The following is a 17,355-nucleotide window of genomic DNA, read 5'->3' as shown; positions in this document are numbered from 1 at the left end:
GGCTAATAAGTAAACTGAAATTGCCCCAGAAAAATGCCTATTGAACAAAAGCAAAGTCACAAGTTAAAACGTTAGGCTTACCATACCACTATTCACCTATATCTTTAAGTGAGTGTGCTAAAACCTCCAGAAAAGTATGCTTGTTTCATATAAAAATGTGGTACCCTGGTCCTCTCCCATCATGGTTTCCATGGAATCTCTATTACATTTTTGGGAGACTCTTTCTGTCCATGCTGAAAGAAAGGGATGCAGTCTGAATTACTGCTTTCACTAGCAGAGCTGCAACAAAGGGCAGCTCCAAACATCTCCTTTTGGACCCTGCGAAAGGACAGTCATTCAGACCCAGAAAACCCCTGGGCACTCCCTTGAGAAGGGCCACTGGGCCCAGGAGGGCAATAATGGACATGAAGGATGCAGTGATTTCAGGAAGGCCCCTGCAGGGGTTCTACCCAGCAGAGCTAATCCTGGGGGGCCGTGGGGACCCCACCACCAGCCTGAGCGGTCAGAAGCTGGAGCAGAGAGCTTGACGGTGGGGTGCGCAAAGACAGGGAAGAACAGGGAAGTACATGAACCGGGAAAGCACACACTGATGTGGCAGGCGGTAGGAGAGGAGTTCTAAAGAGCCTTTTTAGTTAGTTTCTTAATATTCATTTTTTGCACATTTTCGATTCTTTTTCCTGGAAGCCTGGTCCTCATAATGTGTCCTACCACTTCACACAGAAGGTTAATTTCTTGACTATATATTCAGTCTTAGAAACCTCTAATGCTGCAGAACATGTTTTTCTGAATTCAATAGCAAATGTCTGCAGGGCTGAAATGCTGAGACAGGTGTTTTGCTGCGTTAGAAGTGAATTCTGCAGTTCCTTTAAACTCGATTTTGAACGCGAGGAAAAACACAATCACACAGGGGTATTATGTAAGGTGCCTACTTCTGCTTTCGGTATCTGCATTGAAAAGCCAACGTGAGAGCTCCCACTTCTCTTAGTAAACTTATTTACATTTTGAAACACTCAAACTTCAGCAATTCTGTAAGTAACTAATTTCATTGTGGTCAACAGCGCAATTGTCAGCCTCAAAGTCTGAGAGGATATTTTCACCGCACTGCTCGCCCCTCTCGACTTACTGACACTGCAGAGGCTCTTGGGGACACACAAAGCCGTACCTGTACGGTGTGAGGATGTTCAGAGGGGGTGGCTTATCACTCTGGTTATAAATGTCAGCAACAGGGTTAGGGATGCTGTTCTTTGAGACCACCTGCTGGTCTTGGACGGTGGAACTTTTGAAAGCTTTCTTCATGTTGATGTCCTGTAGTGACACTATTGAGAGAAAAGTCCCCCAAGTCGGGTTACATGGAAATATTTTAGGAACAAGTATAATTTGACTCACAATCATAAACATCTCCTAGAATAGCCAAATAATGTCTCCTATTGTTCACTTAAAACCACGCTTAAATAGCACATGCATATTCCCTCCCTCTGAAAGACCACGGTTATCTCTGTAAGTCCCGCCTTTCCTTCTTTTGTAGCTATAATGGTCTCATTGCACCTACTATTAGAGCATCATTCTTTTACTTAAATAGCATCTCTCAGAAACCACACAGAATAGAGTTCTGTTATTACTAGGGATGTAAACACAACACCCCTGAGTATCTTCGGGGGGAAAATCACTCAAACAGTTAATACCAGCTTAATTACAATACATGTGGGAAATAACTTCTGCAAAAAACACACAAGGTAAAAAGTGCATGAAATTTTCCGGACCCTAACATTAAGGAGAGAGGGCAAAGCTTTTCAGCACCCGTGTACCCCTAGACATTCAGCAGCATGATACAAATCTACACTAAGGGATGAGAGAACCAGGCTAATCATACTCATTTCTTGAGTCTGTGCAACGGGCTACATCTCAGGCATCAACCCATCTGACCTCGACACAGACTTTCTGAGGTGGGTCACCTGCTGCATTAGCCCACTGGACCAACGAAGCTGACGGTCAGGGCTGCTGAATGACCTGTCCGAGGTCACCCGGCAGAACAGCGGCAGGCCCCAGCCGAGCACAGATTTCCTAACTCGGCCGAGGGATTCTTCTACAATTACATCCATGCCGAGGAAAGTAATACGGTAAAGTCTTGATTGGAAAGAAATTTTAAGGATGTGAGATATGCTGTAGAATCTCATGAGATTTAACCTACAGACTAACCTTCTCCAGTGTAAGGTTTATCACAAGCATTACAACTGCAAGAACCAATAAAAAACTGAAGACAGACAAATATTTTTTAAAAAATCACTTGTGATACCATTTGAAAAGTGAATGATTGATTTAAAATGTTAAAAATTTCTTATCTGAATAGACCAAGTAGCTATTCAAATTTATATTTTTTAAAATAAGAGATAAATTTTAAAAATCAGATTAAAAAGAGCACAGCTTCAGCTTGCTACTTATTGTTGGAAAAGTCAGTAAAAAGGTTCATACCAGATATTAAAATATCAATGTTCTACATTTCTGTTAAATTTTTAGTTTGCTAACTTAATTTTGACCTTTGAAAAAGATCTGAACATGAGAAAACATGTTTTTCTTAAATGTGAGGGATGAATTCCATAAATAACTATATTAAAAAAAAGAAAACCTTCACTTCTTATTAATACTACTATTAAAGGCCTGGTAGAAAAATCATATGCCAGGATTGTTTTAATGCAACAAGAGAAATTGTAAGTACCCTTATATAAAGGTAAAAATAACTCTTAATCTGAACGTTTTCTTCAAAGTAAACATAAAATGGCACATCTTGCTTTGGGGGGACAGATTTTTTTTCCAGTCTAATTTCAGTCTTTTGTTCAAAAGAGGCAGCAAGTGGAAAAAATTTTTAAAGGAATTGTTGAATATTAATTTTGTTGAAACTACCCCAGTTTCAAGGCCTGACCATCAATTAACTACACAGTGCCTGTCAATGTTAACTTTGTTTTAAAACCCGGAAGCCTAGAGGCCTTCAGGAAACGCTCTTTCTGGGCAGTTCAGCCAGCGGGCTCAGCGGGATGCCTTAGAAGCATCCGCCCTAAGCAGGGCAGCAGGTGATAGCTCACCCTCTCCCTTAGCTGGACAGTCTGTGAGTTTTAGGTAAGAAATTATCTTTACAATGACTACCAATGACCTCCGTGAGGACTTCTAATACTGAATGCACTCAAAGAGCCCTTTAAAACAGACGCTACACGGGTAGTTTATTTAAAGAAAGAGTATATGGCACACAAGGCAGACAAGATGGGACTCTCTTCGTTACTAATGAACCCCATGTTGGGGGTTTTCCCCTCACTGTCCTTCTAGGAAAAGACAAGACGAAGTAACAGCATATGACCCCAAGGAAGAAGCAGGAATTACCCTGCGATTAACCACTCCCGTCCTGTCCGCATCATTTCCAGCTCACAGCTCTCATGCAATTACCTACCCTCTTCCACTGTTGAATCCAGCTGGGTGACTTTGACAGCAAGGCGATCGATTCTGTCTTGAAGAGAGTTTGCTCGGATGTAGAAGTTGTTGGCCTCATTAAACAACTCACCAAATATGTCTTCAGCATGTTTGCCTGGAGAAGGAACGCATGGGTAAGGCCACCCGGTCAGAACCCACATTCTCACCCAAGCCAAACTCCAATCTCAACACGTGGGGTTTTGTGCAAATGATCACAAAAATAAAGTATCACAGTCAAAGGCCTGTAGAATTTTTCAAAATTTATTAGGAATATTGACACGTATCTGAGACTGACCCAAAGTTGTAGAATTTTTAAATGCCCCAAAACAGTATAGAATTTTTACTTGATTGTTACACGAGCTAACCCACAAGTTGCTTTCCATTAAACTTCTTTAGCAAAAATTACTCTCTCATTTTGCATGCTTTATGTATAAACACCTCAGGACCTATGGTTTCCTTTTATTTCCCAAGGTAATTCAATAAATCATGTTGTTTTCTAAACTTAGGATTTTACCTCATTCACAATCGGAAATCTCAGACATCTTATATGGTGCCGAGAACTTTCCCATGGCATTAACGTCTTCTAATTCATATTTCAAAATCTAGGTATACAGTGCTGGCTCTGGCCCTCCCTAAAAATCGACATGTTGAATTCTGAGCTAAATTCTTCTCTGTGGATCCACCTCTTCATGCTTGTGAGTGCTAGACATACTTCCCAATTTTTCTTAAAGTGTAATTAATAACATTTCTGAAAGTTTAACAAGCAAGATAGGAATCAGTATCTGCTTATGACGAATTTACAAATCCGAACACTATTCCTTTATTCACTCAACAAACATTTAATAACTGCCTACCGAGTGTACAAGGCATGCCTGCATCCTCTCTCCCCAGACAGGGATACCACTATTTTTTGTTTTTTTATTAACTAGCCTTCATTTTTTAGACAGTTTTAGGTTCACTGAAAAACTGGGCAGAAAGCAGAGAGTTCCCATATAACGCCTGCCCCCCACACACATCGCCTCCCCTGCTATCAGCATCCTGCACCAGCTGGTACACGTGTTAGAGCTGATGAACCCACACGGACGTGCCATTATCACCGCACGTCCACAGTCTACATTAGGGCTCACTCCTGGTGTGGTACAGTCTATGGACTTCGACATATAATGACGGGGATTTGGCACCGCAGTCATCACACAGGGTGGTTTCATTGCCCCCAAGATCCTTTGCGCTCCAGCTATTTACCCCACCCCACCTTGGCAACCACTGATCTCGCTTCTACGGTCTCCATAGTTTTGCCTTTCCCAGAATGTCATATGATTGAAATCATAGAGTATGGAGCCTTTTCAGATTGGCTTCTATCACCTAGTAATATGCGCTTAAGGCTCCTCCGTGCCTTTTCGTGGCCTGATAGCGCATTTCTTTTTCTCACTGAATAACATCCCACTGTCTAAATGTGACACAGTTTTCTTTATCCGTTCACCTACTGATCCTGGCTGCTTCCAGCATTTGGTGATTCTGAATAAGCATGTGGGTGCAGCTTTGTGTGTGGATCTAAGTTTTCAGCTCACTTGGGTCCACACCAAGGAGCGTGGCGACTAGATTCTACGGTACGAGTGCGTTTAGCTCTTTGAGGAACAGCCCCGCGGTCTTCCGGAGCGGCTGCAGCATCGCCACCGGCAGTGAACAAGAGTTCCTGGCGCCCCCACCCTCACCCTCTCCAGCACCTGGTGCTGTCGGGTTTTGCATCTTTGCCACTCTAGCAGGTGTGTGGCGATACCTCGCTGTAATCTGCACGTCCCCGATGACACATGATGGGAAGCATCTTTCCATGTGCTTGTTGGCTGCCTGTACACCTTCTCTGCTGAGGGGTCCATTCAGTAAAAAGTCTTCACACTAATTTTATGTTTTTAAACACCGTAACTAGATGTGGCATCCAGAGTTAATGTTTGTTTGCTGCCTTGTAAACTCTTTCCTGAGCGAGACTTGTGCAGCTGATTACCTCATAAACATCTCCACACGCATGTCCTGTAAGACTCTCAAAGCCACCACACGTTCTCCTAGGAACTCATGTTCACGTTAACTCAGACGTGCAGCCCCACGTGGAAAGGCACCGACCACGCCCCAAAGAAGCCCAAGCGAGAACAGAGTCCTCCGTGACAGCTCCCTCCCTCCACGGCCACTGACACCAAACCTCGGCCCCTGGGCTCTGGCCCTCCTCGTTTCTCGCCCGAATTACATGGACAGCTGTGTTTCTCTGCCTCCAGGTGGGCCTCCCACCCTCACATCCCTGCGGCGCGCTGCCGCCGCGCCGGCCCTGCATGGCTCCCGGCGGCCTCACGCCACCCCTGCGGCCTCAGCTCTGCCCCTTTCCTGCGCGCCGGAAGAACGCACTGCCGACACCCGCCCCACTTGCCCGCGGACCCCGTCGGTCCTCCTCAGGCTCGAATCCGCGCACGGTCACCTCGCTCGGAAGAAGCTGAAGACCAGCGGCGGCTCCGAAGGTTTCTCCGCGGTCCGGCTCCTCTGCCTCGCGGGCCCCTCCCCTGCTTCCCTCTCTCCCTCGCACGCTTCACGCGGACCACACCGGCCGCTGCTCACGCCCCCGTCTCCTGTCCCTCCTGCCTGGGCCACGGCTGCCCTCCGGGTCTAGACCCAAGGTCACCTCTTAAGGGAGCCCTTCTCCAGCAACTCCAGCTGAACGGCCATCGCCTCCGGCCTGCGCTCACAGACGGAAACACACACACACACACACACACACACGCAGCCCGGCCCGGCCCTGCTGTAATTTTCTCCCGAGCGCTCACCACCACGGAATAAGTCACACAGCCGTACTGATTCATCCTGTTTCCTGCCACTAGGACACACGATCCGGGAGAGGAGGTCTCGCCTCGGTCTGTGCGCTGCTGTTTCAGTAGCCGAGGTCTAGGGCGTGCCTGACTCATCACAGGTGCTCAAAAAGAGTTTTCAATAAATGAATAAAAATGCATACACTTGAAATCAGTCCCTCAAGATGCAGACAGGGGTCTGTGAGATCAGAGGCCCCGCTCTGTGTTCTCAGATACAGTAAGTCAGCTACATACGAACCTTCAAGTTGCGAACTTGCAAAGATACGAACGTGTGTTCCCAGGTCCGGTCATGTAAGTTAGTTCACGTGTCTGGCGTACATTGTCACGTGCGTGCATCCTCTACAAGTGGCTGTGCTTTTGTGTACTTTACTGTGCGGTGCTGTATAGAGTACAGTAGTACAGTGTCTTTATTTCAAGCCCGGGATGTCCAGAAGCAAGTGTAAAAGCAGCAGTGATGTGGCTGGTACTACTGTACTTCTCAAGGTACTGTACTGTAAGATTAAAAATGTTTTATTTTTTGTTTGTTTTTTATGTATTATTTGTGTGAAAAGTATTATAAACCTACTACAGTAAAGCACTATATAGCCAACTGTGTTAGCTGGGTACCTAGGCTTTGTTGGACTTAGGAACAAATTAGACTTACGAACGCACTCTCAGAACAGAACTTGTTCACGTGTCCGGGACTTACTGTACCCAAAGGACGCCTCAGTCACAGGATGCATCACATGCCCCTATTGTCTTTATTGATGGAAGTTCTTTAAGGGTATATGAGCCATATGCCTTATCTGCATCGCATTTCTGCACTGTCTGCTGAGCCTGTGCTCAGTATCTCTTGAATAAAAACACATAACCTGTACCAGTGTTTCCTTGTTAACAAGGACACAGCCAACAAAGGTTCCCTGCTCATGTAAGTTTGGGAAATGCTGGACTACGAGGTTTAAACATGTATCTATACGTCAGGGCATCTTAAAATATTTAATACACTCGTGTGTGTTACGATTCTGCAGGAGAAGCCCCTAGCACACCCCGTTTTCAAACTGACTGGGCCTGGAAACACCAGGAACACCTTTCAGAAATACTGTTTTCTGAAGCCCATTTGGGAAAATGCCTGCCCGTTCAGCGGGCAGGTGACTGTAGACATAGCACCGTGTTCCGAATGCTTTAGATCCAGGTCTAGCAGTTGTTTATTTGGAATGCCAGACATAGTCAAAATGGAACCAACTAATTTTTGTTTTTCTACTTGCCCATTCACGGTTAGAAAAAAAAAAAATTCCAGTGCAACTCCTAAACAACCCTTTTCCCTTCAACACTGCAGAAATCTAATTAGTAGGGACAGCGTATACCAGCAAGAACACAGGCATATACCGCACAACCTCTTGCAGAAGAGACATCAGCGTTCTCAAAGCACAGCAAGCACTGCTGAGAAGCACACTCTGCTAGATGCTAAATAAGTTGAAAAGGGTCAATAACACGGGCCCTTTACCTTCGATGCTTAACCCTATTTGAAAAAAACATACAACTGCTACTATACTCCCATTGGAAGTTCTCAATTTATAAAAAGAAACAGAAATTAAAGACTTGCATACTTAATCTTTTCCAGCTGCTGAAAGCTGACAAGTGACTACAGAGAAGGAAATGGAAGAACTATATTTTCCGATGAACAAGAATAAAGTGTTGCAATTACAGCATTCAGTTTTGCAAACTGCAGCTTCTTCGAAAAGCTTAATTGTACTCACTCTTCCAGTGGCAAGTCCAATAATAGCTAAACTAAAATAATTCTGAATTGAATTGAAGACCACACAGAGGTGAGCACCATCTGTTCATTCTTTACTGACACAGAAGCCGTTGGCAGATTTATTAGCACCACCATGAGCTCAGGTCCGAGTGTGTCAGGTAGCGAAGTGTGCCTCCCAACTGCCAGAGCATCAAAATTATGTGCGGATTTCCCGTTGCATTTAGGATTTTCGGGAAACAATCAGTGTGTCTGTGTGAGTCCTTTCTGCGGAACAAGGAACCAGTCATAACGAGGTCCTTCAGAAATTTTAATCCGTACCCCCAGCACCTTGATCTTGGGTTCGTCACGATTTTGGCTTTCCATTTTCCACTAAAAGGAACGAGGCTCCTTGAAAACATGACTGATTCTAGGGATGAGGGTGAAAAAGTACAAGATGTGCTTAGAATATCTTGGTGTGCTTTTCAAAAGAAGTAAAGAAGTATTCAGAGAGTGGTGGGGACATGTCAAAAGGACACAGGAGCCAGCGTGAAAGGGTCCCACTGGCCAAGTCTGGGGAAATTTGAGTTCTGAGACAAATAATCAAGATGACGGCTTATAATCCATGGAATAAGAGTGCATGAGTCCGTACTGTTGTAAATAAACAAAGGAATGAATGAATAACAGGGAAAGAAGTGAAAGCACGTACATCAGAATTCCAACTACTAAATGTAGAAGAAATTAAGGAATGACAAAAATCACCATTCTGTAACCACCCCAATAAGAAGTGCTTTGGCCAAGAATCATCCATGGATGCTAAGACTACTGGGTAGAACTGGGACAGAACATAGTCTCAAAGTGTCTCCCCATAAGAAACTTACTAATTACATAGGGGATAAAACTTTACAGTAGAGAAACCCACAGACAAAATGTTAACCAAGCAATCAGAGTTCACAGGGGCAGTTACGGGACAAGCCGGCAACGTGTGCTTCCAGATAAAATGCCCTGAGTAGGAGGTGTCAACCCTCTGTGACAGTCCTGAGAACACCTTAAATCTAGTCATGAGGGAGCATCACAAGATAGAGACCAAGGAACGGTCCATAAAACCATGGCTGGTTCCCCTTAAAGTGTCAAGATGTCAAGTCATAAAAGTCAAGACAGACTGAGGAACTGGCTCCAGATTAAAGGAGAAAGATAGAAATAGACATATGTTTGTATATATAAAAACAATGTATGTATGCATGTATGTACACACAGATACACAGCAGGGGACAGAGGAGGAGAAAGCAGGGCAGGAGGAAAAGAGAGGAATTTCTGAGAAAAAGAAAAGATGAGGTAAAATAATGTATGGGTGGAAGTTTGAGAATTCTTTGTACTCTTTTTGACCTTTCTGTAAGTCTGAAATCATTTCAAAATTAAAAAATAAATTTATTACAGTGTCTGTAATAAAGTCCAACTGCTTCTGAATTCCATAAAATAATGTCATAATTATTGGGCCCTAAGTTACTTTTTTTCCTTTTGAAAGTTTCACTTTTTTCCTACTATGAAAGTAATCCATGCTTATAAGAAACGTAGAAAATATGGAAACGTAAACAATAGGAAAAACAGCCCAAAGTCCAATCTAAGACAGCAACTGCTAACACTCATTTCTTTTGTCTTTGTTGTATTTATAAGCATGTATAAAAGTTAAAAAAAAAAAACCAACATAGTATACAGCCTGATTCTTTGAAATGTCTTTGTGGGTATATAAAAGCAACACGAGCTCACGGTAGAAAATTTGCAAAACTCAGAACAATAAAAAGTAAAAAATGTCACGCACAGTTAACTACAGTGAACTTTTTTGTATACTTGTTTACAATACTCTTTCTAAGCAGTTTATAAGAACTAAGATAACAGATGTTGATTGTTATGCATTTTCAGCTTGTTCAGCAAATATGTATCAAACACCCACTGTGTACCAGGCACTATGCTAGTCACCTGAAGAAACACAGCAATGAACAAAGCTTTTATTATATACAGACAACACCACACAGACCATAAATAAGCAGACAATCCATCACATGACGAGCGGTTTGAAGAAAACAAAACGGCAAGAGAATATACGGCAGGAAGCGGGTGACACCCAGGTGGTCACAAAAGGCCTCTCGAGAAGGTGACGTTGGGGCGGGCGGTGGCTGGAGGTGAGGGGGCACCTTCCAGGCTGCAGGTGAGGACAGCGTCAGGGAGGAGGACGGAGAAAAGGACGTCCTTCCCTTGCGGCGGGGGGACCAGAGTAGGGCGGGCAGGCCCCACAGGGCCCCGTACAGCGGGGCTGGGGCGGCTGGGACCAGAGCCGCGACAGCAGAGGTGGGAGCGGGTGTGCTGACTCAGTGCACATTGTGAAGACGCAGGAAGAGAGAAGGGAAAGACCACGGCAGCTGCAAGAGCGGAGCCCCCATCTGCTAAGATATATGGGGGGGAAGAGAGAAGAAGATCATTATTCCGGTTCGATCACGTTGCACTCGAGATGCTCCCGTAAGCAGCTGTGCACACAAGTTTGAGGCCTGGGGAGAGGTCAGCGCGAAGGTGATGTTCGGGCCACGGGCGGATGAGGCGGCCCGGGGGCCGGGGGGCCGGGGAGGGCGTGTGGCCACACCCTGGGGCCGTCCCACGGGTGCAGGACGAAGGAGAGGAGCACAGAAGAGCTCGTGAGGCGAGAGACACCCCGAGGGTGCCGGCCGGGCCCGGGGCAGGTAAGGAAGCCCTCCGGGACGGGGAGGGAGCTGTCACGGGTGGAGGGCATCAGGCCACACGCCTGAGACGGGGCACCGGACTTAGCAACGGGGGCGTCACCGTGGGGGACCCTGACGAGCACAGTCTCGGGAAAAGATGCGACAGAACTTCAGCGGGGACGAGGGACAAGGAGGGGGTAAAGGCAGGAACGGTCCTTTCCAGGAAGCTTGCTGTGAGTGGAGCAAGAAATGGGGCGACGGAGGGCGGAGGGCCTGGGGGAGATTTCTCCGTGCGGTAGGCATGATGCGGCGGGCGCGGGGCAGAGGACCCGGGAAAGACGGGGCTTAACCCGGTCCGGTCCCGGAGTGGGTCCCGGGGTCGGCGCTGCACAGCGGGGCGGGCAGGGTGCACAGGCAGGTCAGAGGGCTGACCTGGCAGGCGGGGGGGAGGGGGGGGGCGGGTGTTTGGTCCTCCCCTGAATGCTCTTACTTTCCCAGTGAAATAAGCGAACCACCAGCTCAGAATCAGCGAAGGAATTGGCAGGACTGCCGAGCGACACCGAGGAATGCTCGTGATTTTACATCTCTCTTCTTTTCTGATACAAGCATTTAAAGGTACAAGTTTCCCCCTAAGCACCTCTTTGCGTTAATCCCACAAATACACTGGTGATTCTGTGTGTTCATTACCCACACAGTTAGAGAAAGTCTGCTATTTCCTTTTTGACTTCTTCTTTGACCCAAGGAGTTATTTTAGAAGCTACTGCTTGATTTTCCAATATGTGACAATTATCTAAAAAGGTTATTATCATTATTTTCTCATTAACACCATACTCTTTATGGTATCAATCTTTTGAAATGTATTATTTTCTGGCTAAGCATATGTCCCACCTTGAGGAACATTCCACGTGAACTGAACATTAGAAGAATGTGTATTCTACGGGTGGGAGTTGAGTGTTCTGTAAAGGTCAATTAGGTCAGATTGGCTGGAAGTGTTGTTCAAAACTTCTATATCCTGGTAAGTTGTAATTCTCAGAATCTGTCTGTCTGTCCAAATTTGGGGGCAGCGGTTTGTCCTGTGACCTCAGTTCTCTGACGGATCTAAGAGAAGCTGGTGGATTTCGGTTTGTTGAGCTCTTTTCCTGTTATGCAGGCGCGAGTGGCTTCTAAGTTCCTGAGACGCTGCGCTGCAGTCATCTGTGGATCCTGTTTCTACTAACTTCTCTTTCTCTTAATTATGAGTCATGCTGTTCTCCTTTCCCATGTGTCTCCTATTTTAATTTTTTGCTGGACAACGTGTGTAAAAGACTAGTCAAGAATGAAGTAGACAATGTTCACTCCTACGAAAGGTGCTACACGTCAAGGAGGAACACGACTGAACTCAGGATGCTGGTAATCGCAATCGTGGACCTGAGACGAGAGCGATCATGGTTAGGACAACGTTAGAAAACAACATTAAAATCCTTGAAAATCTTCCCTCGAAGTTTTTAGATGATAATAACAGTGTAAATCACAACCATCAGAGAGACACCTGTGAGTCACTGAAGACACGTTACCATAAGCCTATGAGCTCATGAAGTGGGAAGAATACCGATGATAAAAGCGGAGAGGTTTGATGGCAGGCCTGACTGAACATTTGGACGTGGCTAGCTCTTCCCCTGTGCTCTGGAGAATTAGTCTACACTTAAATCCTGCCATGTCGCAAGCCGGCCGGGGCAAGGAGAAGTGAGAAACGGCCCCCTCGTCATTTCTTCTGTTAAGGAAGTGTTTCCGATGTTCCAGGTGGGGACTCTTATTATACTCACCTCCAGTTCTACGGCTGACGGAGCTGTGCCTTATACTTTCCTAAGTACACGTATCTCTCACCCCTCTTCACTGGCTTCCTATTTTTATCCACAAGTAACGCATACACTTATCTTACATTGAAGCAGTGAACTTTAAAAAATTTGTGCTGTTTCTTCCAGTCAACTCTGTGCACTACATTTATAACGTTTTCTCTTAAAGTACCTCAACCCAGCCTTAACCTGCACGGAAATGAACTTATGATCTATTTCTTGCATATTCTGTGTTTAAATCTTCCCTTTCACTTCAAAAATCCCATTTGGCTAAAAACATCCGAGAAATCTATTCAGTGCATGCCTTCAAAATACTTAAATCTCTATTCTGACTAGAACTGCACTTGGTATAATCAATTAATACAACCCTGAATTTCAGATCCAATTACATAAAGCAGATGTATTACACTGCAAGCCCTCAGGGATGCATTTTTATGACGATTTGGCATTTGGTTTGATACGAAACATAATACATACCATAAGGAGTAGCTAATAAAAATAATAATCACTAATTAAAATCTGAGAAGAAAACAGAATTTCTTTCTCATTTATAAAAGTACTCAATATAGAAATTAATAGAAAATAGGTTTTGTAATAACTTTTTTTCAGAGACTCATGTTTAAAATTAATGAAGTCTCAAAATTTTATACCATTTGTAAGAACGATCTTAGCTAACTCTTTGTGAGGAAGTCTGATGACCTATAAGATGTAAGAAATCTTAAAAAAAAAAAAAAGGTGCCAAAAAAGACTAGTGAGGTATGTACCAGTTTTATCCAAGAATTATGACAGTACCTCCCTGCCAAAGAAACATATGGTTATGTCCAACAGCAAGATAATGGTTAATGATACTGTATCAACACAGTAATCTCTAGCTATTAAAAGTGTGTCTTAGAAGAATCAACAAAGATGTTTACTATATACAAGTGAGTATAGGCTACAAAACCATATGTATGAGGTATCATTTTTATAATGATATATACAAAGCATTATCAATGATTTCCCCGATTAATAAAAAAATTTGTAATTTTTTTCCTTTGTGTTGTCCTGTGCTAAGTTCTCTATATGATCTTATTAGTACCATCAAATATAACCAAAAACTTTGGGGCAGGGGAGGCACCTAAGGTCTAACTCCTTTCCTTGTGACATACTCTTAAGAAAGGAAAAGGAAGACAGCTATAATCACAAGAATGAAGCGAAAGAAGTGGAAACCAGCCTGGGAGGTATTGAAATGGATTTGCGTCATCCTTGGCACAAATGACCTATTTCCTTTTTAAAGCAAATTATATTAAAATTACATTATAATATCAGTAGGAATTTGATTGCAAGACACTGTAATTTTAATTGAGCAACTAGCTGCTAAGAACAAGAGCACTCAGATAATTAATCAAAGAAAATGATGAAAAAGCACTCCTGATTTAATGTTAATTGCTACACTAAACTGTCATTATTTGAAGAAAAATATATCAATATTCCATTACTGGAAAACCAAGTGACACACTAATTTTTTTTCAATGAAGTAGAGTTGATTTACAATATTATTTTAGCTTCAGGTATACAGTATAGTGATTCAGTATTTTTACAGATTATATACTCCATTAAAAGTTATTACAAGATAATGGCTATAATTCCCCATGCTGTACAATATATCCTTGTTGCTTATCTATTTTATACATAGCAGTCTGTATCTCTTAATCCCATACCCCTATCTTGCCCCTCCCAGTGGTTACCCCACTGGTAACCACTAGCTTGGTGAGTCTCTGTTTTGCTAAATACATTCATTTATTTTTTCGATTCCACATACAAGTGATATACAGTGTCTTTTTCTGACTGACTTATTTCACTAAGTATAGTGTTCTCTAGGTCCATCCATATTGCTGCAAATGGCAGAATTTCATTCTTTTTTATGGCTGAGTAATATTCCACTGTACATATGTACCACACCTTCTTTATTCATTCCTCTGTCAATGGACATTTAGGTTGCTTCCATGTCTTGGCTGTAGTAAATAGTGCTGCTATGAACACTGGGGTGCATGTATGTTTTCAAGTTAGTGTTTTCATTTTTTCTGCATATAAACCCAGGTGTGGAAGTGCTGGGTCATATGGTAGTTCTATTTTTAGTTTTTTGAGGAACCTCCATACTGTTTTCCATAGTGAACTCACCAATTTATTGATACATTCCCACCAACAGTGTACATATGCTCACTGACATTTGTTATTTGTAGACTTTTTGATGATGGCCATTCTAATAAGTGTGAGGTGATATCTCATTCTTTTGATGTGCATTTCTCTAATAATTAGCAAAGCTGGATATATCACCCTCCCAGACTTCAGACTATACTACAAAGCTACAGTAATCAAAACTGCATGGGACCAGCACAAAAATAAACACATAGATCAATGGAACAGAATAAACAACCCAGAAATAAACCCACACACTTATGGTCAGTTAATCTACAACAAAGGAGGCAAGAATATACAACGTAGAGAAGACAGTCTTTTCAACAAGTGGTGCTGGGAAAACTGCACAGCTGCATGTAAAAGAATGAGATTAGAACATTTCCTCACACCATATACAAAAATAAACTCAAAATGGATTAAAGACCTAATTGTAAGATGTGAAACCATAAAACTCCTAGAAGAGGACATAGGCAGAACACTCTTTGACATAAATCACAGCAATTTTTTAAATCTGTCTCCTAAGGCAAAAGAAACAAAAGCAAAAATAAACAAATGAGACCTAATTAAACTTAAAAGCTTTTTTGCACAGGAAAAGAAACCACTGACAAAATGAAGAGACAAGACGTATATCCAAGGATATACGTACATGTATGGCTGATTTGCTTTGCTGTACAGCAGAAAGTAACACAGCATTGTAAAGCAACTATACTCCAATAAAAATTTTAAAAATCTATTTACGCCCAGGAAAAAAAAAAAAGAAAAAAACATTGTTTTACTGATTTATAAACAGTCTTTTAAATTCTTATTTTCCTTAACAATTTTAGATCATAAAAATTATTTTGCATATACCTTTTCTCATCTCCTATATTTCCACTCAGTGGGAAAAAAACCGACAAAAACTAAAGATTCACCCAAAATGTAGACGTCACTCATCCTGAGCGAGAGTTTATGGCAGGTCGTAACTGCATGCTGCCTATTGTATGACCATACTGACGTCAAGTATATATGCTTCTGTAACTTCTAAGTAGGGACCCAGTTGACTTTATTTGCTGTATGCTGCACCTAGAGGAGCACCGAGTGAATAAACAGGAATAAATAAATCACTGGTTACCAGTAATTTGCTGCTCCACCACCAATTAACAACCATCCTCGTTTTCTGGAGTTGCACCCTCGGCTCTCGCGCCCCCGTCCTCCCTGGGCGGCGAGCGCGGGGCACCTGGGCGCCTGTGAGGGTCCGCCGTGAACCGGCCACGCGGCTCCTTGACCGGGCGCAGGGCCATCGGTGCAAAACCCTTCTGCCTCACCGGCCCAGGGCCTCGCTCCTGCCCAGCGCCTGCTTCTCTCCCCGCGCCCTCCTGCCTTTCTTCGCCCGCTGGCTTCCTCTAGCTCCTTGCAGCCTCCCTCCACCCACCGGCAACAACAATGCAGGCCTGCGATGACACCCCAGCGGTAGATGCCACGATAAACGAGCACACGTGCTGCGTCTTAGTTCAAACTTCCCGACAGAACACGAGTGGCCCAGACAGGTTTTTCGATCCAGACACGCAGCATCTGACTTCGTAGGTCACCCCGATCACAACCCCTGCCGTGATTCCTAGCGTCTTCTGTTCAAGCTCCCCCAGGGACTCCAGCAGAGAAGCAGGGCTGAAGCAGGCTGACTGGGGTGGACTGTGCCCGAGGCCAGGACCCATGCCTGCTCCACTCATGAGGCTGGAGCAGGATGTGTGTACAAAACGTCACCGCGGCCCCGGTGGTGCACTGTTTCCTACTGCTGCTGTCACAAATTTTCACAACTTTAGTGGATTCAAACAACACAAAATTACTGTCATACAGCTCTAGAGATCGGACGTGTGAAATGTTACCACTGGGCTGAAATCCAGGCGCTGGCAGAGCTCTGTTCCCTCTGGAGGCCCCAGGGGAAAGTCCAGTTCCCGGCCTTCTGCACTGTACAGGGGCCACCTGCCCTCCTTGGCTCGTGGCCTCTTCTCCTGTCTTCAGAGCCAGCAACGTCGATGGATCGTTCTCACATCCTATCACTCTGACAACTCATTCCTTCCTCCCACTTCAAGGACCCCCGGGGTGACACGGGGCCCACCAGACAGCCCAGGACAACCTCCTTCTCGCGAGGTGAGCTGGCGAGCAGCCTTAATCGTCCCCTTGCCCTGTCACACAGCACATCTGCGGGCTCCCAGGGTGAGGATGCAGACGTCCTCAGAGGGGCCGTGACCATCCTGCCTACACACGGACTCAACAGAACAGAACGCACCCTGCGGGTAGTTTCACTTAGCGGAGACTGTGGCCAAGCGGGCACCTCTGACGTAACACTGCACACGAGACATGGTGTGATTATTGAAACCTTAACAGTTCACGGTGGTTTTCATCACTTAGACCTTATGCCAACAGACGTTTCAGCCATAAGAAAACAAGACTGAAAAACCATTCCTACGGAGAGACATGAACGCACACAGAAATACTTTCACCCTTCGATAATTTACAAGGTATCCTCCTGTAATTATAGGAATTTATACATTTTACCAACAACCACTACCAAAAATCAATTATGATTAGTTCAGATTCCAGAAGCAATCTATTTTGAAGCACATTTTAAGCAATTTCCAAAT

General features: G+C 44.2%; 1 protein-coding gene and 1 long non-coding RNA gene across 2 annotated transcripts in view; one reads left to right on the top strand and one right to left on the bottom strand.

The window, feature by feature from the left end:
- The window catches only part of WASF3 (WASP family member 3), an 89,826-nt gene that overhangs the window by 18,351 nt on the left and 54,120 nt on the right, over nt 1-17,355 (bottom strand). The window contains 2 exon segments of the mRNA XM_067016831.1: nt 1,163-1,316; nt 3,437-3,571. Of these exon segments, the coding sequence (XP_066872932.1) occupies nt 1,163-1,316; nt 3,437-3,571 (289 nt within the window).
- Nucleotides 10,079-14,408, top strand: LOC136792819 (uncharacterized). Its single transcript, XR_010837284.1, has 3 exons — nt 10,079-10,745; nt 11,223-11,339; nt 11,875-14,408. It is a non-coding gene; the product is annotated as an uncharacterized lncRNA (long non-coding RNA).

This window comes from Kogia breviceps, chromosome 16 (genome assembly GCF_026419965.1).
Source record: "Kogia breviceps isolate mKogBre1 chromosome 16, mKogBre1 haplotype 1, whole genome shotgun sequence".
Classification (NCBI taxonomy): Eukaryota; Metazoa; Chordata; class Mammalia; order Artiodactyla; family Physeteridae; genus Kogia; species Kogia breviceps.
Note: the sequence above shows the minus strand (reverse complement) of the source record. Positions and strands in the feature narration are given on the sequence as shown.